Genomic DNA, 23,939 nt, shown 5'->3' with positions numbered 1-23,939 from the left:
AAGTTCAAACGATCAATATTTATTATACAGTTAATAATAAATACTCATGCACACACACTAAGAGACTAAGCTACAACTAAACATAAGCAAACAGAATACTTATCTAACAGGAACAGGCAAGGTCAGAGAACGAGGCCTTCGTCCTGGTTTTGTCTGCAGCCTTCAGCAAGCGTTCTGGCACTTGGGAGTCTAGCGGGCTTGGATCGCGTAGCGAGCGTTGAACTTACGGTTTCGGCGGCTGGTGCTCAACGGCTGGAGTCAGGATACCAGGTGTCAGTCGGGGCCGGAGCACAGGTTTAACAGACCGGACAACACGAGGTCCCTATCTTTTATAGGGGTTCCGTTGTCCTTCCCTCTTCTCGGGCGGGCTCTACCTATTGGATCAATTTCTTATCGATACTGGATTAATTCCCCAATGCGAGGGGGTCTCCGTGATGGAGGGGGCGTTTCTTATGTCCTTTTGTTCGGAGGTTTCTGGTGCCTCGATGTCTGGGTCTTGATTGGAATGTGTCCATTCAGAACCAAATGTATCTATTGTGTGGGTGTTCAAGTCTGATGGCCTCATTAGCATGCAAAGCGTTTTGCCATTTGCACCTAGCTAAGGTCTCTTCACCTGAGCCCAAACTGGTTTCTGCTGCTGCAGAATGCAAACTGCTCTTTGCAGACTGCTGTTCTGGCTGAACTGTCTGTTTCTCAGCAGCCTTCCATTTTAGTTTGGCTCAGTGTCCATTTTGCGTGGCCAGCATGGCTACATTCCCTCCTTGTGATCCTCACAATCATACTATTGTGAAGGATCACCTATGTACTTTGCCTCCTTGTGTTCTGACCTCTTGCCAGTTCCTGTTCTACTCTGTTCTAAACTATGGGAAGAAGAGAAAAAAATTTTAACTAACATTTCTACTTGGCCCTATGTCAAAAAGGGACATGCATTACTACAATTGGGAACCTCTACCTATCACTATTAACCTTAACCTTAACTTAAACATTTAATCACTCTAAACCTTAACCATTCACACCACAACATCACACTTCCCAACTCGGCAGTCGAGTATGGAACAATATAATACATGGCTGAATTTTATTTACAGAGTGTTGTAATCAGTGAGGGGTTGAGGGGTTTGGTGGAATCCGAAGATGGGGGATTGCACTCTATAGATGGGTGAGGTGCTGGAACGAGAGGCTCTCCTCTTCCATTTCCTCAACCTGAGGGTCTGCACTAGGATGGTGAGGATCGCAATCACCAACAGTGATTCGATTATGTAGGACATGGAGTACCACGTCATGAATTTAGTACACCAGGTCTGAACCTCGCTGATCAGAGCTGAGCACTGGGGGTTTGCTGTACTAGAAACATTTACGGTGGGGGTTGTGGGGGAAACGTGTCTTGTTTCCACACATATACATATGACATTAAATAGTAATAAGTGGGCTTCCATCATTTTGCTGTTCTTCTTCTTTCTCTTCCTTCTTCCTCCGGTATTGACAATCCTGGCTTCGACCTCTGTCTCGTCCTTTGAAACCTTTGGGATCAAGCACAGTATCTGTCAATACACAGTTTAAGACCTTTACTTGTTAGTGCATCTGTCTTTCAAAACCCAATTGACCCTTTAAAATGACTGGCTAAGTCACACCCTGTGACTCCCCTCATTTTTTTTTTCAAAAAGCGAATTTAAAGACCAGCATACACCTAACAATCCTTCCTTCTGCGAGCCGTCTCGCAGGCTTTGCTGATTTACCATCCGAATGTTTCCGGATGTAAATAGCATGTGGGATGGCGGCCGAAGGGCTACCGAACCTAAAATGAAAACAAATTTGGAAAGAAACATCCGAATGAGTTGCGTATGGGCCGCTACGGGTACGAGTTGGATGGGATCCCCGGGTAGGGCGTGCTGTGCCATACCCGAGCTTGGCTGACCAAGGGTTGGTTCTCAGACAGGGCGGGTCCTCAGTGCCGTTTGTCCACTGCCTGAGTAACCTGGAAAGAAACGGGTACGAATGTGTTTACCATGACTTGCAGCCTCTATTTCGCCGAATAGAGGGGCACCTAAAAAACCAAGGGAGCCAAGATGCTCCGTTCTGAAAACAGGGAACAAGTCGTGAACCGTGTCGGTTCACCAGAGGATACAACTGAAGTTCTCAGAAATATCTGCGGACAAGCTATTTGGCGTGTGGCCTTACAACTTTGGAAAAGATCTCCAATCAAACCGAAGTTCTCAGAAGTTTCGGCAGACAAGCTAACGTGTATGTGAGGTGGTCACAATCTTTTCAGCTGAAAAGAAGATGTCCATCCTCCAACTGAAACATTGTACAATCCTGAGACAAACAAACATAAAACGAAGACAAACATACGTGCAGGTTCCATCAGAAAGGACATCGTTTCCCTCAAACGATTCCTATCTTACATCATCTGGACACCTCACTTTGATTCTGCCTCTGTGAACAGGGTCACAAAGGGGTTGCCGTGTCGGGAGTCAGACACCGTGTCGTCCTGCTCTCCCGGATCCCACACCCTTGTGTGGATCAGGCATGCTATTTTGGAGTTGTGTGACCGGGGGTCACTCTCGTCATTGCGGACAAGTCTGTAGGAATTGTCCCTGTGCCATTGTGTAGCGTCGAGTGTGTTGTCGGGGTAGTCGGGGTCGGGTGGTGGTTCTGGGTTTTTAAGGTAAGTGACTTCCATGGGGTCACTGGAGTCGGGGTCGTAGGTGGTGCAGTGTGGGCTGTATGGCTGTGTGGTGTCGCTGTCTTCAGAGTCAGTGTCTGTCCTACTGTCTCTGCTGTGGCAGCTTGTGGGCGTGTCGGGGCGTGGTCTGTAGTGGTCCGTGGGCGGAGTCGTGGGCGAGTCCGTTGATGTACTGGTCTGTGAGGGGGATGGTGGAAAAGTGTCTCTGGTGGGCGGGGTGAAGTGTTCTGCTGCATCCAGCAGGACATGGTGAGCATGGTTGGCCTGTGTTCCATATGCCTTTAACTGGTTTATATGGAACCACGCGGTCTTCCCATTAGGATACTTTATCCTGTAAACGGAGGGGCTAATTTTGTCCGAAATTGAGTAGGGGCCGGAATATTTTGGAGCCAAAAAACTGCTGGGGTTATAAACAGATAACATTACCTGTTGCCCAACCTGGAATTCTGTGGTGTGTACGGTCTTATTGAAACAGGCAGTCCGTTGCTGTCGGCGTTTCCCTAGCTGGGCTGCGGCTGCGAGCTGTGCAGACCTCACAGTCTCAACTAGATCTTTAACTGCCTTTTCATGTGTGAGGGCCGTCACTTCGGGGCTTGTCATGTGTAGTCCTAAAAGGAATTCTGTACCTTTCATAGGGCGTCCGGTCATGAGTGTGTGTGGTGTGTATCCTGTCGATGTGGAGACAGTGTTCCTTATGAACATAAGTGCAAAGGGGAGCACTGAATCCCATGTGGAATTGTTCTCTTGAACCATTTTCCTAAGGGTAGTTTTTAGGGTCCGATTCATGCGCTCCACAATCCCGCTGGACTGTGGATGATACGCAATGTGGAAGTTCTGTTTGATTCCGAATATTGTCAGGACGTTCCTCATGACCCGTCCTGTAAAGTGAGATCCCTGGTCCGAATCGATACTTCGGGGTAAACCCCATCTCGTGAAGATGTGGTGGGTCAGGATCTTTGCAGCTGTCTTTGCTGTATTTGTTCGTGAGGGAAATGCCTCTACCCACTTGGTAAAGGTGTCTATCACCACCAGAACGTATTTATAGCCATTCCGACAAGGGGGCAATGGACCTATAAAGTCGATCTGGAGGTTTGTCCAAGGGCCGTTAACTGGGCGAGTATGCCGAAGTTGTGCCTTCTTAGAATACCTGTCCGGGTTATTCTGAGCACAAATCAGGCAATTCTCTATGTAGTGCGTCACATCATTCCTGAGATCAGGCCACCAACAGAGTTGCCTGAGGTGCCTCGTTGTTGCATCAATTCCCTGATGCCCGTGTCCGTCATGGAACAAGGCAATCATCTGATTCCTGTCCTGCTGTGGGACCACATAAAGTCGGTCCTTAATGATCACACCCTCATGTGTGGTCAGTGCGTGTTTAAAGTGCTCGTAAGCAGGCACAAAGTTTCCCTTGAAAACCTCCCTGAGGTCTCCGTCCTGTTTTTGTGCTGCCACGAGATCTTTAATATCAGTCTGTGAGACTTGGACTGCGCTCACAGGGGCGCTAGCTGGTGCGCTAGCTGGGGGGGTCCATAAGTGTCCTCTCCTGGAACCTGCCTTAGCCAACGCGTCGGCTTTTACATTCCCAGGTGGTGATGACCTATGGTGGCTGCGAACTTTTATAATGCCGAAGGTCCTGTCCTTCGCTTTCGCTAAAATATGCTGGAGTAGAGGGGCTGATGGAAGGGGTTTCCCGTCTGCGGAGACAAAACCTCGTGTCCTCCACAGGGGCAGAAAATCGGTTAAACTGTTACAGACATATAAGCTGTCTGAATATATGTCTGCTGGGCTGGGGAAAGAATCGGGGTGGTCCACTATGTACGCTATGGCTGCTAGCTCTGCTGCCTGCGCGCCTAAGTGACCTGGTAACTTAAGAGCGATTTCTTCGAGAGCGCGCCCCTGCGCGTCCTCTACATAGATGCCGCATCCTGTGATACGCTCACCATTTAAAACTGTGGAGGAACCGTCTACATAAATCCTCAAGGGTCCACACGTGTCTGTGGGCTGGGGGCTTTGTTTCGGGTTCCCTATCTTCCTGGGGGGTGTTTTTGCTAAAAAGGGTCCTGTGTTATGCAGGGGAGCTACAATTTCACAGTCATGGGGCTGTCCGGGGTATTGGAGGTTGTCTGCTAAGTATGTGTGTGTGCGTGTCCGTTTCACTGTAATGTCCCGTCCTTGTAAAAGTAGGGTCCACCTAGCCGCCCTAATCTGGCTAACTGAACCGTCCTTCAGTCGACCGTCTAGTAGTAGCTGTGTGGGTGTGTGTTCGGTTAGAATGGTGATGGGGTTGAGTCCGGTGATGTATGAGAAATACTGCACTGCCCAGAAGACAGCAAGGAGGTGCCTCTCACAGGCTGAAAATCCTTGTTCTACTGGGTCTAACAGTCGGGAGGCATAAGCCACTGGTCTTAGCTGCTCGTGCCGTTCTTGAAGCAACACGGCCGAGAGGGTCAGATCGGTGCTCGCTACCTCTATTGCGTACGGTGAAAGTTGGTCGGGGACTAGCAGCGCGGGTGCTGCACTAAGGGCTCGTTTCAACTCTTCCACAGCGCCTGTATGCTGCGGAAGCCATTCCCAGGGGGCTCCTTTCTTAAGGAGGTCTGAAAGTGGGGCGGCTTTTGTCGCGAATCCGTCTATGTGGTTCCGACAATAGCCAACCAGTCCTAAAAACGACCGGAGGGCTGATACATTCTGGGGAAGGGGCAATTTGACAATCGAATCAATTCTTTTGAATTCGATCTCGCGTTTGCCGTGCGTGATGACTGATCCCAAATACATCACTTTACTTTCCAATATTTGGGCCTTTGTCGGGTTAACTTTACAGCCAATTTCAGTTAAGAGTTCTAGGAGCTCGGCCAGAAGCGAAATGTGCTCTGCCTTTGTGTCTGTCTGCAGTAGTAGGTCGTCTACATACTGGACCAGACAATCGGGTCGGGAAAATTTCTCTAATCCACTTGCCAGCTGTCGGTGGAAAATGGAGGGGGAATTGTGGAATCCTTGTGGGAGGCATGTCCACGTGTACTGCTGAGTTTTGAAAGTGAATGCGAATTTGTATTGGCACGCTTTTGCCAATGGTATTGACCAGAATCCATTACTGATGTCCAATACCGTGAAGTACTTGGCGTTGAGACCCTGCTTGAGCATGGTCTCGGGACTAGTAGCTACCGTTGGGGCTACTGCGGGGGTTACTTTGTTGAGTTCCCGATAATCGATGGTCAGACGCCATGATCCATCGGGCTTCCTCACTGGCCAAATAGGGGCATTGTTGGTGGAGGCTACCGTTCTCAGTACACCTTGGTCCAACAAGCTGCCTATAACCTTTTCTATTTCCACCTCTGCCTCGAGGGGAAATCTATACTGCTTTTGCGGTCGGGGGTCCTGTCCGGTAACATGAACTTGTCCAGTCATTCTGCCACAGTCATGACGGTGACTTGCAAATGCTGTCCTGTGTTTGTTTAGTAGGGCCTTAATTTGTCTGTCGGTGTGGAGTGTAGTCAGGTCGAATGAGTACTCTCCCACTGCGCTAATCCGATTAGCGTAGTCTCCTACTGTGAGGGTGGCTGGGGCTCTGTCTGATCTCGCCATTCGCCAGACACACTGGTTCACTGGGTCGAACGACAAGCTGTGGGCGTTCATAAAATCTATCCCCAGGATGTGCTCTGCTGTCCGGGGAAGATTTACTAAAACTACGGGGTGCCTTGTGCTAATGTTCCCTAGCTGGATCGCTACGGGTGCTGTGATATGTCCCTGCTGCGAGTGTCCGGTGAACCCGCTAAGTGTGATGGTGGAGGTGGTCGGCCACGTGTCTGCGTGTGCCGTGGTTGTGGAGTTAATGGTGGTGCGGGATCCTCCTGTGTCCCACAATAACTCTATGGGCTTCCCTTTGACTTTTGCCGTGACTACGGGCCTCCCTGATGAGTCCCATAGTGTGTCACAGACCCAAGTGGGGGAGCCCGAACACCGTCAGTTCGTCTCGTCCACATTGGTGGGTCCTGACTGTACTGTTACATTGTGGATGGGTTTTGCTTTGTTGCGGTTCAGAGTGCCTGTCTGCTGGCCTCTCTGAGATCGCTGGGGTGCATTACACTCTTTTGCCCAATGCCCTAACTGTCCACAGTTATAGCACTCCTGTCCTTTCTGTTGAGGGCTGCTCTTGCCTTCATTTACCCATGCGGGCTTCTGGTGCTCTCTGACTGCTTGAATATCTGCAGCAGCCTGAGCCTCTTCTGGGGATCTAACCTTTGCTTTTGCCTGAAGCGATTGCTCCCAAGCGCGGGACAATCTTTTGAGGACCCATTTTTCGTTATGGGCCTCTTCTGAGGGGTCGTAATTATTGCAAGCGCTCTGTCCTGCTTCTGTTGCGTGTGAGATAATTGTGCGCGTCCACTTAACCATGTTTTCGCGGGTTAAATGCGCTCTATCTAGTTGTCCGAAAACTGCGCTGAAGTGAATCCACAGCCTTCCTGCGAATGCTGTGGGGTGTTCGGATCTCTTCTGCCTGCACTTATTCAAGCCTTCTACGGGGTCACCTCTATTGTACCCGATGGCATCTAAAATGGCAGTGTGCATCTCCTCTAGGCTGCCTCCTGCCACGTTCTGTGGGTCGGGGAGGGCTGCCACTACACTCTGGTCTAAGCTCAGCACGGTGAGCTTAACCTGCTCTCTCTCATCCAGGCCGTACATGGTAGCCTGCTGTTTTACTTTCGCAAAGAACTGGTGGGGGTCTGCGGTGGGGAGGAACGGAGTGATCTTTTCACAAGCGTCCCTTAGCTGGGTTACTGTTAAAGGGGTGGTGTAAGTTATGTCTGGGGCGCCTTCTGATTCGGCTTTCCTCTGTGTGGTTACGGGATTCATGGGTGCGGTTATGATCTGAGCTGTGGGGGGTTGGGGTGCCTGTCGTTTCTGCTGAGCTGCGGGCGCACATGTTCCCTGAACATAACGCTGCGCTGTCTCGCTTAATTCCTGCCAATCTGGGGCATTTTCCCCATCTAACTGAGCTCCAAAGGTGCTTTGGAAGCCATTCTGCACCGAAAGCAGAGATTGCAGTTCCGCAATCTGTTTTCTGCATTTCGCGTGGTCAACTGTGCTTTGTCTTTGTTCGGTCGTTGCAGCGTGGAGTGCTCTCAAAGCTGCTTTGAGATCGGAACATTGCCTCTGCAATGCCTCCACCTGCTTTTCCGATTCCTGTCTTATCAGAACGGCACGTTGCACGTCCTGATAGGCTTTCTCATACTGGGTCTGGGAACTGTTCAGATGAGCTAGACAAGACTGGTGAGCCCTCTTGGCATCATCCACCTCTCTACCCTTCTCTGCCAACTTCCCTTTTAATTCCAGGTTTTCTTCCTCGATGTCCCTGACATCGACCTTACTCATTCGGTTCCTTTCCTCTAAATCTGCCCGGAGCGTCCTGATGACCTCCTCTGCGCCTCGCAACTGTGCCAAGCAGGACACAATCGCCATCGGCTTGCGTGCTTTACTTAAACTCTTTTTGTGTATCTGAGAGAGGTTCTCCCACCAAGTATGACCTATACTTCCGGGACCTGTCTCCTCATTTGCACAAAACTCTTTCCAAAGGGGCCATCCCTTTCCTTGTAAATATTTGCGGAGTTCCAGCTCCCACGTGGGACACTGGCCTACTCTGCTACTGCTGCTGGTCGCTGCGACCACAAACTTTGCTGGATCCATCAGACGTTCCATTGCCTGCATGGCCATTTCCTCTGACTCTCTTTTTATAATTTGGAACAGGGGGTTGCTGGGGTGGTGTTTCGAAAAACGGGTACGGCTTACGCTATGTTCCGTTAACAAAACTACCGAAAGTTTGTCGCAACAAAAAGCTTTCAGTTTTACCTTACAGCCCTGTTAGTACGCATGCACTAAAACACACTTCCGAATTTCGCTTATTATTTTGAACACCTTGAATACTTGTGATCTCTTTCTTTCTCTGCAATTTGGAGTTCTAATTCAAATTTCAGGGTCCTGAACACTGTGGTGTTTCCACTTACAACAGGGTCCCGGCGGATGTCGCCACTAAATGTTGCACGTTTTACTATGGGCGTAAAACGCGTTTATTGGAGTGTATTAACACGCCTCCGAGTTCGACGTGTGCTTAACACTGCTAGGCTCTGTTCTATGTAATTATTTAAGCTCTGGAGTCGCCAGCTGCCGTATAGGCAACGTCACAAGTATTCCAAGGTCAAATTCAAAGTAATAAAGACGATACACCGATTAGTCAAGTTCAAACGATCAATATTTATTATACAGTTAATAATAAATACTCATGCACACACACTAAGAGACTAAGCTACAACTAAACATAAGCAAACAGAATACTTATCTAACAGGAACAGGCAAGGTCAGAGAACGAGGCCTTCGTCCTGGTTTTGTCTGCAGCCTTCAGCAAGCGTTCTGGCACTTGGGAGTCTAGCGGGCTTGGATCGCGTAGCGAGCGTTGAACTTACGGTTTCGGCGGCTGGTGCTCAACGGCTGGAGTCAGGATACCAGGTGTCAGTCGGGGCCGGAGCACAGGTTTAACAGACCGGACAACACGAGGTCCCTATCTTTTATAGGGGTTCCGTTGTCCTTCCCTCTTCTCGGGCGGGCTCTACCTATTGGATCAATTTCTTATCGATACTGGATTAATTCCCCAATGCGAGGGGGTCTCCGTGATGGAGGGGGCGTTTCTTATGTCCTTTTGTTCGGAGGTTTCTGGTGCCTCGATGTCTGGGTCTTGATTGGAATGTGTCCATTCAGAACCAAATGTATCTATTGTGTGGGTGTTCAAGTCTGATGGCCTCATTAGCATGCAAAGCGTTTTGCCATTTGCACCTAGCTAAGGTCTCTTCACCTGAGCCCAAACTGGTTTCTGCTGCTGCAGAATGCAAACTGCTCTTTGCAGACTGCTGTTCTGGCTGAACTGTCTGTTTCTCAGCAGCCTTCCATTTTAGTTTGGCTCAGTGTCCATTTTGCGTGGCCAGCATGGCTACAATCCCTAGAACTATTAGGTGGCCTATAGAAAACTCCCAACAGGGTGACCTCTCCTTTCCTGTTTATAACCTCAGCCCATACTACCTCGGAAGAAGAGTCCCCATCTAGCATCCTTTCCGCCACCGTAATACTGTCCTTGACTAGCAACGCCACACCTCCCCCTCTTTTGCCCCCTTTTCTGAGCTTACTAAAACACCTAAACCCCGGAACCTGCAACAACCATTCCTGTCCCTGCTCTATCCATGTCTCTGAAATGGCCACAACATCGAAGTCCCAGGTACCTATCCATGCTGCCAGTTCCCCTACCTTATTTCGTATACTCCTGGCATTGAAGTAGACACACTTCAAACCACCTACCTGAACACTGGCACCCTCCTGCGAAGTCAAATCTGTGCTCCTGACCTCTATACTCTCAATCTCCCGTACCCCAAAACTACAATCCAGGTTCCCATGCCCATGCGATTGGAGAACACTCTCCTCTCCCTTCATGAAAATTGTAGAAAGTTAACTCTCCCAGGTCTAAGGGTTCTACATGAAGTAGATTTGGTAACGCTATTCATGATGTGAATAGTTTTTCTCATAGAAAAACTTTAGGTAATAGAAATATGAATCTCATAAATTAGGGGGTGTGGCAGAGCCAAATTCAAAGAACGTTTCACTATTATCCAGAGCATTGTACCACAAAAATGTTTTTCTCCATTTATAACTCAACCACTTTAATAGGATGCACTTGAAGTCCTCAAAAAGAATACTCCCTTTCAACCTCTGCAGTAAGTAGGCCACTAAAATAAGGAGACTACCAATGAACTGGAACAGCAGACCGAGAGATCTGCGGTGCGGCAACCGAAGAGGAAAGAGTCGAATTGGACCTCTCCGGAAGGCCGCTGCTCTCGACTCGACATGTATGCTCAAGCCGCCAGGAGTCGCGTCAATGCCAGATTCATCAGTCGCATTCTCCCCGTGTGTGTGTGGGTTTCCTCCGGGTGCTCCGGTTTCCTCCCACAGCCCAAAGATGTGCGGGTTAGGTGGATTGGCTGTGCTAAATTGCCCTTCGTGTCCAAAATTGCCCTTAGTGTTGGGTGGGGTTACTGGGTTATGGGGATAGGGTGGAGGTGTGGGCTTGGGTAGGGTGCTCTTTCCAAGAGCCGGTGCAAATTCGATGGGCCAAATGGCCTCCTTCTGCACTCTAAATTCTATGATTCTATGAAAGAGGCAGATTGGAGGGAGAGAAACCTGCACATAATGCTTGTCCAGAACAATGGGAAGGATTTTGATAGCTGTAATTTTTTCATTCTTTTCCCTTCTGAGCCCCCATTATTCCCCACTCCCCTTTAGACCTTGTCACCCACCCCACCCCACCACTTCTTCTCCCTCCTCCTTATCTTCTCACCCCAAAACACAAAGATCATCGTTGCGCCACACAACCACTTGCTGCTGCACACCTGCTGGACAGTCCACCCGAGCGACAGCTTCTCAGACAGCCCACTCGATCAAAGCGGATGCTGCTCGTAGAGTCTACCCAAGCGATGGCTTACCTAAAAGAGGGATAACGTGGTGCTCAGGAAACCACCAGCTTCTGAGGCCGCCATCTTTTCCAGGATACAGGAGTGGTGGGGACGGAATGTGAACATGTAAAGTACACGTAAAGGGCAGGTGGGGGGTCGGAGTTTATATGGTAGGCATGGTCGCAGTGGGGGAAAGGATTCAGAAGGAGGGCTTTGGGGTATCTACTGCTGAGTCCTGGGGTAACATACCTAGCAATTGGTGATATTAAGGGATGAAGGGGGTTACTGAGGAAGTGAGGTCCTGTAGGGAAAGGGTGAGAGACGTTTGATAGTGGGTGAAAGAACGCTGAGAGTTGGAGGGCAAATAGAAATAAGCATGATTCTTAGGGTCAGCAGGATGACAGGGACATCTTTATAATTACTGGGTTGGCCTTCTTGGGAAGGAAGGGGAGGTTAACATTAACCTGCGCTGAATTAAGGGTTATGGGGGGGGTTCTAAGTTGGCAGTGGGGAGGTCAAGAGGTACATCAGGAGGATCAATGGTTATCAATGGCAGCAAGGTAGCATTGTGGATAGCACAATTACTTCACAGCTCCAGGGTCCCAGGTTCGATTCCGGCTTGGGTCCTGGAGACTCCGGCCTCACGCTGTGCCTGCAGGAACAGGGAATTCAGGAGACTCCGGCCTCACGCTGCGCTTACGGTATCGGGGAATCCCAGAGACTCCGGCGTCACGCAGCGCCTGCAGGAACGGGGAATTCAGGAGACTCCGACATCACTCTGTGCCTATGTGGGCGGTGAATCCCGGAGACTCCAGCCTCACGCTGTGCCTGCAGGAGCGGGGAATTCAGGAGACTCCGGCCTCACGCTGCGCTTACGGTATCGGGGAATACCGGAGACTCCGGCCTCACGATGTGCCGACGGTATCGGGGAATCCCAGAGACTCCGACCTCACGCTGTGCCTACGGTATCGGGGAATCTCAGAGACACCGGCCTCACGCAGCGCCTGCAGGAACGGGGAATTCAGGAGACATCGGCCTCACGCTGTGCCTACGGGAGCGGGGAATTCAGGAGACTCCAGCCTCACGCTGCGCTTACGGTATCGGGGAATCCCGGAGACTCCGGCCTCACTCTGTGCCTGCAGGAACGGGGAATTCAGGAGACTCCGGCCTCATGCAGTGACTACGGTATCGGGGAATCCCGGAGACTCCGACCTCACGCTGTGACTACGGTATCGGGGAATCCCGGAGACTCCGACCTTACTCTGTGCCTACGGGAGCGGTGAATCCCGGAGACTCCGGCCTCACGCTGTGCCTACAGGAGCGGGGGAACCCCGGAGACTCCGGCCTCACTCTGTGCCTGCAGGAGCGGGGAACCCCGGAGACTCCGGCCTCACGCTGTGCCTGCAGGAACGGGGAATTCAGGAGACTCCGGCCTCACGCTGTGCCGGCAGGAACGGGGAATTCAGGAGACTCCGGCCTCACGCTGTGCCTGCAGGAATGGGGAATCCCGGAGACTCCGGCCTCACGATGTGCCTGCAGGAATGGGGAATTCAGGAGACTCCGGCCTCACGCTGTGCCTGCAGGAACGGGGAATTCAGGAGACTCCGGCCTCACGCTGTGCTTACGGTATCGGGGAATCCCGGAGACTCCGACCTCTGTGCCTATGTGGGCGGTGAATCCCAGAGACTCCAGCCTCACGCTGTGCCTGCAGGAACGGGGAATTCAGGAGACTCCGGCCTCACGCTGTGCCTACGGGAGCGGGGAATTCAGGAGACTCCGGCCTCATGCTGCGCTTACGGTATCGGGGAATCCCCGAGACTCCGGCCTCACGCAGCGCCTGCAGGAACGGGGAACTCAGAAGACATCGGCCTCACGCTGTGCCTACGGGAGCGGGGAATTCAGGAGACTCCGGCCTCACGCTGTGCCGACGGTATCGGGGAATCCCAGAGACTCCGACCTCACTCTGTGCCTACGGGAGCGGGGAATTCAGGAGACATCGGCCTCACACTGTGCCTACGGTATCGGGGAATCCCGGAGACTCCGGCCTCACGCAGCGCCTGCAGGAACGGGGAATTCAGGAGACATCGGCCTCACGCTGTGCCTGCAGGAACAGGGAATTCAGGAGACTCCAGCCACACGCTGTGCCTGCAGCTGCGGGGAATTCCGGAGACTCCAATCTCATGCTGTGCCTATGGGAGCGGTGAATCCCGGAGACTCCAGCCTCACGCTGTGCCGGCAGGAGCGGGGAATTCAGGAGACTCCGGCCTCATGCAGTGCTTACGATATCGGTGAATGCCGGAGACTCCGGCCTCACGCTGGGCCTACGGGAGCGGTGAATCCCTGAGACTCCGGCCTCACGCAGCGCCTGCAGGAACGGGGAATTAAGGTGACGCCGGCCTCACGCTGTGCCTGCAGGAACGGGGAATTCAGGAGACTCCGGCCTCACGCTGCGCTTACGGTATCGGGGAATCCCGGAGACTCCGGCCTCACGATGTGCCGACGGTATCGGGGAATCCCGGAGACTCCGGCCTCACGATGTGCCGACGGTATCGGGGAATCCCAGAGACTCCGACCTCACGCTGTGCCTACGGTATCGGGGAATCCCAGAGACTCCGGCCTCACGCAGCGCCGGCAGGAACGGGGAATTCAGTAGACTCCGGCCTCATGCTGCGCTTACGGTATCGGGGAATCCCGGAGACTCCGGCCTCACGCTGTGCCGACGGTATCGGGGAATCCCAGAGACTCCGACCTCACGCTGTGCCTACGGTATCGGGGAATCCCGGAGACTCCGGCCTCATGCAGCGCCTGCAGGAACGGGGAATTCAGGAGACATTGGCCTCACGCTGTGCCTACGGGAGCGGGGAATTCAGGAGACTCCGGCCACATGCTGTGCCTGCAGGTGCGGGGAATTCCGGAGACTCCAACCTCACGCTGTGCCTGCAGGAACGGGGAACTCAGGAGACTCCGGCCTCACTCTGTGCCTATGAGGGCGGTGAATCCCGGAGACTTCAGCCTCACGCTGTGCCTGCAGGAACGGGGAATTCAGGAGACTCCGGCCTCACGCTGTGCCGGCAAGAATGAGGAATTCAGGAAACTCCGGCCTCACGCTGTGTCTGCAGGAACGGGGAATTCAGGAGACTCCGGCCTCACGCTGTGCCTGCAGGAATGAGGAATTCAGGAAACTCCGGCCTCACGCTGTGTCTGCAGGAACGGGGAATTCAGGAGACTCCGACCTCATTCTGTGCCTATGTGGGCGGTGAATCCCGGAGACTCCGGCCTCACGCTGTGCCTGCAGGAGCGGGGAATTCAGGAGACTCCAGCCTCACGCTGTGCCTGCAGGAACGGGGAATTCAGGAGACTCCGGCCTCACGCTGCGCTTACGGTATCGGGGAATCCCGGAGACTCCAGCCTCACGCTGCGCTTACGGTATCGGGGAATCCCAGAGATTCCGACCTCACGCTGTGCCTACGGTATCGGGGAATCCCAGAGACTCCGGCCTCACGCAGCGCCTGCAGGAACGGGGAAATCAGGAGACATCGGCCTCACGCTGTGCCTACGGGAGCGGGGAATTCAGGAGACTCCGGCCTCATGCAGTGCTTACGGTATCGGGGAATGCTGGAGACTCCGGCCTCACGCTGTGCCTACGAGAGCGGGGAATTCAGGAGACTCCAGCCTCATGCAGTGCTTACGGTATCGGGGAATGCCGGAGACTCCGGCCTCACTCTGTGCCTGCAGGAGCGGGGAATTCAGGAGACTCCGGCCTCACGCTGTGCCTGCAGGAACGGGGAATCCTGGAGTCTCCGACCTCACTCTGTGCCTACGAGAGCGGTGAATCCCGGAGACTCCGACCTCACTCTGTGCCTATGTGGGCGGTGAATCCCAGAGACTCCGGTCTCATGCTGTGCTTGCGGGAGCGATGAATCCTGGAGACTCCGGCCTCACGCTGTGCCTACGGTATCGGGGAATCCCGGAGACTCCGGCCTCATGCAGCGCCTGCAGGAACGGGAAATTCAGGAGACATTGGCCTCACGCTGTGCCTACGGGAGCGGGGAATTCAGGAGACTCCGGCCACACGCTGTGCCTGCAGGTGCGGGGAATTCCGGAGACTCCAACCTCACGCTGTGCCTGCAGGAACGGGGAACTCAGGAGACTCCGGCCTCATGCATTGCTTACGGTATCGGGGAATCCCGGAGACTCCGGCCTCACTCTGTGCCTATGTGGGCGGTGAATCCCAGAGACTCCGGTCTCATGCTGTGCTTGCGGGAGCGATGAATCCTGGAGACTCCGGCCTCACGCTGTGCCTACGGTATCGGGGAATCCCGGAGACTCCGACCTCTCTCTGTGCCTATGAGGGCGGTGAGTCCCGGAGACTCCGGCCTCACGCTGTGCCTGCAGGAACGGGGAATTCAGGAAACTCCGGCCTCACGCTGTGCCTGCAGGAGCAGGGAATTCAGGAGACTCCGGCCTCACGCTGTGCCTGCAGGAGCGGGGAATTCAGGAGACTCCGGCCTCACGCTGTGCCTGCAGGAGCGGGGAATTCAGGAGACTCCGGCCTCACGCTGTGCCTGCAGGAATGAGGAATTCAGGAAACTCCGGCCTCACGCTGTGTCTGCAGGAACGGGGAATTCAGGAGACTCCGACCTCACTCTGTGCCTATGTGGGCGGTGAATCCCGGAGACTCCGGCCTCACGCTGTGCCTGCAGGAGCGGGGAATTCAGGAGACTCCGGCCTCACGCTGTGCCTGTAGGAGCGGGGAATTTAGGAGACTCCGGCCTCACGCTGCGCTTACGGTATCGGGGAATACCGGAGACTCTGGCCTCACGATGTGCCGACGGTATCGGGGAATCCCAGAGACTCCGACCTCACGCTGTGCCAACGGTATCGGGGATTCCCAGAGACACCGGCCTCACGCAGCGCCTGCAGGAACGGGGAATTCAGGAGACATCGGCCTCACACTGTGCCTACGGGAGCGGGGAATTCAGGAGACTCCAGCCACACGCTGTGCCTGCAGGAGCGAGGAATTCAGGAGACTCCGGCCTCATGCAGTGTTTACGGTATCGGGGAATGCCGGAGACTCCGGCCTCACGCTGTGCCTACGGTATCGGGGAATGCCGGAGACTCCGGCCTCACGCTGTGCCTACAGGAGCGGGGGATCCCCGGAGACTCCGGCCTCACGCAGTGCCTGCAGGAATGGGGAATTCAGGAGACTCCGGCCACACACTGTGCCTGCAGGAACGGGGAATTCAGGAGACTCCGGTCTCACGATGTGCCTGCAGGAACGGGGAATTTAGGAGACTCCGGCCTCACTCTGTGCCTGCAGGAACGGGGAATTTAGGAGACTCCGGCCTCACTCTGTGCCTGCAGGAATGGGGAATTCAGGAGGCTCCGGCCTCACGCTGTGCCTGTAGGAGCGGGGAATTCAGGAGACTCCGGCCTCACGCTGTGATTACGGTATCGGGGAATCCTGGAGACTCCGGCCTCACGCTGTGCCGACGGTATCGGGAATGCCGGAGACTCCGGCCTCACGCTGTGCCTACGGTATCGGACAATCCCGGAGACTCCGATCTCACGCTGTGCCTGCAGGAGCGGGGAATTAAGGAGACTCCGGCCTCACGCTGCGCTTACGGTATCGGGGAATCCCGGAGACTCTGGCCTCACGATGTGCCGACGGTATCGGGGAATCCCAGAGACTCCGACCTCACGCTGTGCCTACGGTATCGGGGAATCCCGGAGACTCCGACCTCACGCTGTGCCTGCAGGAACGGGGAACTCAGGAGACTCCGGCCTCATGCATTGCTTACGGTATCGGGGAATCCCGGAGACTCCGGCCTCACGCTGTGCCGACGGTATCGGGGAATCCCGGAGACTCCGACCTCACTCTGTGCCTATGTGGGCGGTGAATCCCAGAGACTCCGGTCTCATGCTGTGCTTGCGGGAGCGATGAATCCTGGAGACTCCGGCCTCACGCTGTGCCTACGGTATCGGGGAATCCCGGAGACTCCGACCTCACTCTGTGCCTATGAGGGCGGTGAATCCCGGAGACTTCAGCCTCACGCTGTGCCTGCAGGAACGGGGAATTCAGGAGACTCCGGCCTCACGCTGCGCTTACGGTATCGGGGAATCCCGGAGACTCCGACCTCACTCTGTTCCTACGGGAGCGGGGAATTCGGGAGACATCGGCCTCACGCTGTGCCTACGGTATCGGGGAATCCCGGAGACTCCGACCTCACTCTGTGCCTATGAGGGCGGTGAATCCCGGAGACTTCAGCCTCACGCTGTGCCTGCAGGAACGGGGAATTCAGGAGACTCCGGCCTCACGCTGTGCCTGCAGGAACGGTGAATTCAGGAGACTCCGGCCTCACGCTGTGCCTGCAGGAACGGGGAATTCAGGAGACTCCGGCCTCACGCTGTGCCGGCAGGAACGGGGAATTCAGGAGACTCCGGCCTCACGCTGTGCCGGCAGGAACGGGGAATTCAGGAGACTCCGGCCTCACGCTGCGCTTACGGTATCGGGGAATCCCGGAGACTCCAGCCTCACGATGTGCCGACGGTATCGGGGAATCCCGGAGACTCTGGCCTCACGCTGTGCCTACGGTATCGGGGAATCCCAGAGACTCCGACCTCACGCAGCGCCTGCAGGAACGGGGAAATCAGGAGACATCGACCTCACGCTGTGCCTACGGGAGCGGGGAATTCAGGAGACTCCGGCCTCATGCAGTGCTTACGGTATCGGGGAATGCCGGAGACTCCGGCCTCACTCTGTGCCTGCAGGAGCGGGGAATTAAGGAGACTCCGGCCTCACGCTGTGCCTGCAGGAACGGGGAATTCAGGAGACTCCGGCCTCACGCTGTGCCTGCAGGAACGGGGAATCCTGGAGTCTCCGACCTCACTCTGTGCCTACGAGAGCGGTGAATCCCGGAGACTCCGACCTCACTCTGTGCCTATGTGGGCGGTGAATCCCAGAGACTCCGGTCTCATGCTGTGCTTGCGGGAGCGATGAATCCTGGAGACTCCGGCCTCACGCTGTGCCTACGGTATCAGGGAATCCCGGAGACTCCGGCCTCACGCAGCGCCTGCAGGAACGGGGAATTCAGGAGACATCGGCCTCACGCTGTGCCTACGGGAGCGGGGAATTCAGGAGACTCCAGCCACACGCTGTGCCTGCAGGAACAGGGAATTCAGGAGACTCCGGCCTCACACTGCGCTTACGGTATCGGGGAATCCCGGAGACTCCGGCCTCACGCTGTGCCAACGGTATCGGGGAATCCCAGAGACTCCGACCTCACTCTGTGCCTACGGGAGCGGGGAATCCCGGAGACTCCGGCCTCACGCAGCGCCTGCAGGAACGGGGAAATCAGGAGACATCGGCCTCATGCTGTGCCTACGGGAGCGGGGAATTCAGGAGACTCCGGCCTCACGCTGTGCCTACCGGAGCGGGGAATTCAGGAGACTCCGGCCTCATGCAGTGCTTACGGTATCGGGGAATGCTGGAGACTCCGGCCTCACGCTGTGCCTACGGTATCGGACAATCCCGGAGACTCCGACCTCACGCTGTGCCTGCAGGAACGGGGAATCCCAGAGACTCCGACCTCACTCTGTGCCTATGTGGGCGGTGAATCCCAGAGACTCCGGTCTCATGCTGTGCTTGCGGGAGCGATGAATCCTGGAGACTCCGGCCTCACTCTGTGCCTACGAGAGCGGTGAATCCCAGAGACTCCGACCTCACTCTGTGCCTATGTGGGCGGTGAATCCCAGAGACTCCGGTCTCATGCTGTGCTTGCGGGAGCGATGAATCCTGGAGACTCCGGCCTCACGCTGTGCCTATGAGGGCGGTGAATCCCGGAGACTCCGACCTCACTCTGTGCCTATGAGGGCGGTGAATCCCGGAGACTTCAGCCTCACGCTGTGTCTGCAGGAGCGGGGAATTCAGGAGACTCCGGCCTTACGCTGTGCCTGCAGGAGCGGGGAATTCGGGAGACTCCGGCCTCACGCTGTGCCTGCAGGAACGGGGAATTCAGGAGACTCCGGCCTCACGCTGTGCCGGCAGGAACGGGGAATTCAGGAGACACCGGCCTCATGCTGTGCCTGCAGGAATGGGGAATTCAGGAGACTCCGGCCTCACGCTGTGGGATCGGGGAATCCCGGAGTCTCCAGCCTCACGCTGTGCCTGTGGGAGCGGGGAATCCCGGAGACTCCGACGTCATGCTGCGGGAGCGGTGAATCCCGGAGACTCCGACCTCACGCTGCGCCTGGGGAGTGGGGAATCCCGGAGACTCCTACATCACGCGTTGCCTGCGGGAGCGGTGAATCCCGGAGACTCCGGCCTCACGCAGCCCCTGCAGGAACGGGGAATTCAGGAGACATCGGCCTCACGCAGCGCCTGCAGGAACGGGGAATTCAGGAGACATCGGCCTCACGATGTGCCTGCAGGAACGGGGAATTCAGGAGACTCCAGCCACACGCTGTGCCTGCAGGACCAGGGAATTCAGGAGACTCCGGCCTCACGCTGCGCTTACGGTATCGGGGAATCCCGGAGACTCTGGCCTCACTCTGTGCCTACGGGAGCGGGGAATTCAGGAGGCATCGGCCTCACACTGTGCCTATGGTATCGGGGAATCCCGGAGACTCATCCCTCACGCAGTGCTTACGGTATCGGGGAATGCTGGAGACTCCGGCCTCACGCTGTGCCTACGGTATCGGACAATCCCGGAGACTCCGACCTCACGCTGTGCCTGCAGGAACGGGGAATCCTGGAGTCTCCAACCTCACTCTGTGCCTACGAGAGCGGTGAATCCCAGAGACTCCGACCTCACTCTGTGCCTATGTGGGCGGTGAATCCCAGAGACTCCGGTCTCATGCTGTGCTTGCGGGAGCGATGAATCCTGGAGACTCCGGCCTCACGCTGTGCCTACGGTATCGGGGAATCCCGGAGTCTCCGACCTCACTCTGTGCCTATGAGGGCCGTGAATCCCGGAGACTTCAGCCTCACGCTGTGTCTGCAGGAGCGGGGAATTCAGGAGACTCCGGCTTCACGCTGTGCCTGCAGGAACGGGGAATTCAGGAGACTCCGGCCTCACGCTGTGCCTGCAGGAACGGGGAATTCAGGAGACTCCGGCCTCACGCTGTGCCGGCAGGAACGGGGAATTCAGGAGACTCCGGCCTCATGTTGTGCCTGCAGGAACGGGGAATTCAGGAGACTCCGGCCTCACGCTGTGAGATCGGGGAATCCCGGAGTCTCCAGCCTCACGCTGTGCCTGTGGGAGCGGGGAATCCCGGAGACTCCGACGTCACGCTGCGGGGCGGTGAATCCCGGAGACTCCGACCTCACGCTGCGCCTGGGGAGTGGGGAATCCCGGAGACTCCTACGTCACGCGTTGCCTGCGGGACCGGGGAATCCCTGAGACTCCGGCTCACGCTGTACCTGTGGGAGCGGGGAATCCCGGAGACTCCGACATCACGCTGCGGGAGCGGGGAATCCCGGAGTCTCCAGCCTCTCACTGCGAGAGCGGTGAATCCTGGAGACTCCGACCTCATGCAGCGCCTGCGGGTACGGTGATTCCCGGAAGCCGGGAGACTCTGGCTTCAAATGTGCTGAGCGTATTTAAATGAGTTTAAAACTCAATTGATTATTATATCAGGTGCAAGGGACTGTGAGCATCGTGCTCTGTTCGGAGCCAACCTCGCTTAGGGGTTTTCCACTATTTTCCAGGAATACCTGGAGGGCGCTGTTAGAATTGCGCGCGTGGTTACCACAGACAAGGTGAATGTCTACAAACCCTCTCTCTTCGATCATGACAGGGTTTCTTTTTGACTAACGAACACAACTGGTTTACAGGTGCATGTGACATTATACAAATGTACAGCATGTGAAGAGTTATTGTTTTGTTAAGCCGAGCCACTAAACGGAGCTACGGAACAGTACTATAAATTGCACTGGCTCTTAAGCTAAGGGGAGGAGGTAAGATTTGAAGCTGAACAAGATAAGATTCATAGTGTATTGCAGATTTAAGATGTAATAGTTATAATTAGTAGATGGAGATAGCATTAGTGAGTGTAGTTTACATGTATGTTTGCTATTCAGAATAAGTGTCAAATCAAATTTAGTAGTGTTAATAAAATTAGTTTAGTTCTTCAAAAGAGCTTTATATATCTTTGTGATCACTACACCTTCCATCCTGGAAACCCCTCACAAAGATCACCACAGTGCGGATCTCTGACACAAACACCACTCCAATCAGGCCATATGTAACATTTCTGGACGACATAATTGTTAACAATTTTCCTTCTGTTATTTCAGGACTCCAATAGTGATGATGATTCTTACTAAGGAGAATGCTGTTAGGGAGTGGAAGGAATTGATTGGCCCTGTGGACCATGAGTTGGCAAAGGCATCTTTTCCAAATTCCATTCGAGCTCAGTTGGACATTAGTATTTCACAGAATGGATTTCACAGCCCCTCCACTGTAAAACTTGCGAAGCACCACATTATGTTATTTTTTGGAGATGCATTCCTGGATTCATTTGGAGTTAACCTTGGTAATTCCATAATATTTCCAAGTCAAATTAGTTATTGTGTTTTTGTTCGATTCCAAAACGAGGCATAATCCATTTTCAAGAATTTGTTGCAGTAACTTTCTAAATCGTAGCAGCCAATTTTCATGTATGTCAGTTCAAAATGTAAGAATGACTGCAATTATCACCTGAACGCACCACTGCACCCAATTTCCAGAATCAATCTGTTGCATATACTCATTCATAGCTCCAATTGCACACAAGGTAGCAGGGGGCACCCGAGTGGTGGGACAGATTAGTAACCACTGATTTATGCCATTGAGACCAAAAAACAGTGTGAATCATAGAATTTACAGTGCGGAAGGAGGTGCATGTGAAATTTACAGGGATGCAGACAAGTCAAGGCACATGACAGAATTGGGGGATAGAATCCGAGCTCAAAAGATAATTCAGCCCTTTGGGGACCTTTGTCCAGGCTGAAGTGGAGGAGCAGGTCAAGAAACTATAAACAAAACGAAAGGGAATTAAACGCCACTCTGCAGATATCTGCAGTCAGTTGATGAAGTATTGTGCACTTATTTCAATTTGAGAACTGCTAAAATGGGGATGGGTGTTGCATTATTCTATCCAGAAAATGTTGTACTCAGTAGGTGTTAGGATACCAGACAAGACTGAAACAATTATTAACTTGTAAAACTGTGAGCAAATGACGCTTCATCCCAGGATTGATGACTCTGACCAATAGGTATCTTTTTATGTTAAAACAATCTTTCAGTTAAACACACAATCAACCACATTAACATCTAAAAAAATAGTTTTACAATAATCAGTTAAAAACTTCTTAAACACAAGGACAAACTTAAACTGACTATCTATACATGCTGCTAACTTCAATTAAGCAACCCAATGCAGTTGAAACTTATAAATAAAGTTAACAAAACAGGTTTACTTGCTTAGCTATGCAGACCTTTGGAGAGAGTTCATTTAAAGACCAGGGGCGGGATTCTCTGAACCCCCGCCGGGTCGGAGAATCGCCGGGGCCCAGCGTCAATCCTGCCCGAATTCTCCACCACCAGAGATTCAGCGAGGGCGGGAATCGCGCCGGTTGGTGGGCCCCCCTGGGCTATACTCCGGCCCGTAATGGGCCGAAGTCCCGCCATTGTCAACCCTCTCCCGCCGGCATGGATCAAACCACCTACCTCCGGGGTCCTGGGGGGGGCGCGGGGCGATCTGGCCCGCGATCGGGGCCCACCGATCGGCGGGAGTGCCTGTGCCGTGGGGGCACTCTTTTCCTTCCACCTTCGCCATGGTCTTCACCATGGTGGAGGTGGAAGTGACCCCCTGCGCATGCGCGGGGATGATGTCAGCAGCCGCTGACACTCCGGCGCATGCACGGACTTACGCCGACCGGCGAAGTCCCTTCGGCCCCGGCTGGTGTGGCGCCAAAGGCCTTCCACGCCAGCCGGCAGAGCACCAACCACTCCCGCGCAGGCCTCGCCCCTCAATGTTAGGGCTTGGCCCCTAAAAATGCGGAGACTTCCGCACCTTTGGGGCGGCCCGACAGCAGAGTGGTTCACGCCACTCCATCACGCCGGGACCCCCGCCCCGCCGGGTAGGGGAGAATCCTGGCCCAGGTTCTGCTCATCTCTGCTCTACCTAATAGCATTTAGGAAAATTGTTGTTAACTTCAAAATCCTATATCAAACTGTAAAACTACAGACAGAATTGGTTCCTCCCGTTAATTACATCACCTGTATCCCACAAAGTCCCATGACCTGCTCAGCTAGAACTAAACACCACTTCCCCCATAAATTACCTGCATTCCAGAGAATCTCCCACAATCATAACAATGTTCCATTCGACCTTCATCTGTAATCAAGTAAGTGGTTGGAATGAATAATGACCTCACCGTTTATGACTCCTTAATTACAGCTGAGCAGACATACTGCCTGTATATATTTTAAACCAGGGTTTTTCAGAACATTACTGCCACAAATATGAAATATATATATATCAATTTCTTGCATTCATCACAGTAGGTCAGACAGCATCAGTGGAGAGAGGAACAAAGATAATGGGGGGAATTCTCTATTTCAGAGACGAAATGCTGATGCCACACTGAATCATGAGAATTCTATGGAACAGAATGCGGCGCCAGTCCTGGAGCAATTCAGAGCTTGGGCTAGCACCGGCATCGCATGGAACTAGTGCAATTCCAACAAACACGGGTGTGTGATTCTTCAGGGCCAGAATTGGCA

At 53.9% G+C, this 23,939-nt stretch overlaps 1 protein-coding gene across 1 annotated transcript in view; it reads left to right on the top strand.

Annotated features, from left to right (window-relative positions):
- Window positions 1-23,939, top strand: part of LOC119972875 (thioredoxin domain-containing protein 3-like) — a 224,582-nt gene that overhangs the window by 183,200 nt on the left and 17,443 nt on the right. Inside the window, exon 16 of the mRNA XM_038810402.1 lies at window positions 21,467-21,705. Coding sequence (XP_038666330.1) covers window positions 21,467-21,705 — 239 coding nt within the window. The remainder of the gene's footprint in view (window positions 1-21,466; window positions 21,706-23,939) is intronic.

This window comes from Scyliorhinus canicula, chromosome 10 (assembly GCF_902713615.1).
Source record: "Scyliorhinus canicula chromosome 10, sScyCan1.1, whole genome shotgun sequence".
In the NCBI taxonomy this organism is placed as follows: Eukaryota; Metazoa; Chordata; class Chondrichthyes; order Carcharhiniformes; family Scyliorhinidae; genus Scyliorhinus; species Scyliorhinus canicula.
The sequence above is the reverse complement of the archived record's forward strand: the minus strand, read 5'-3'. Positions and strand labels throughout refer to the sequence as shown.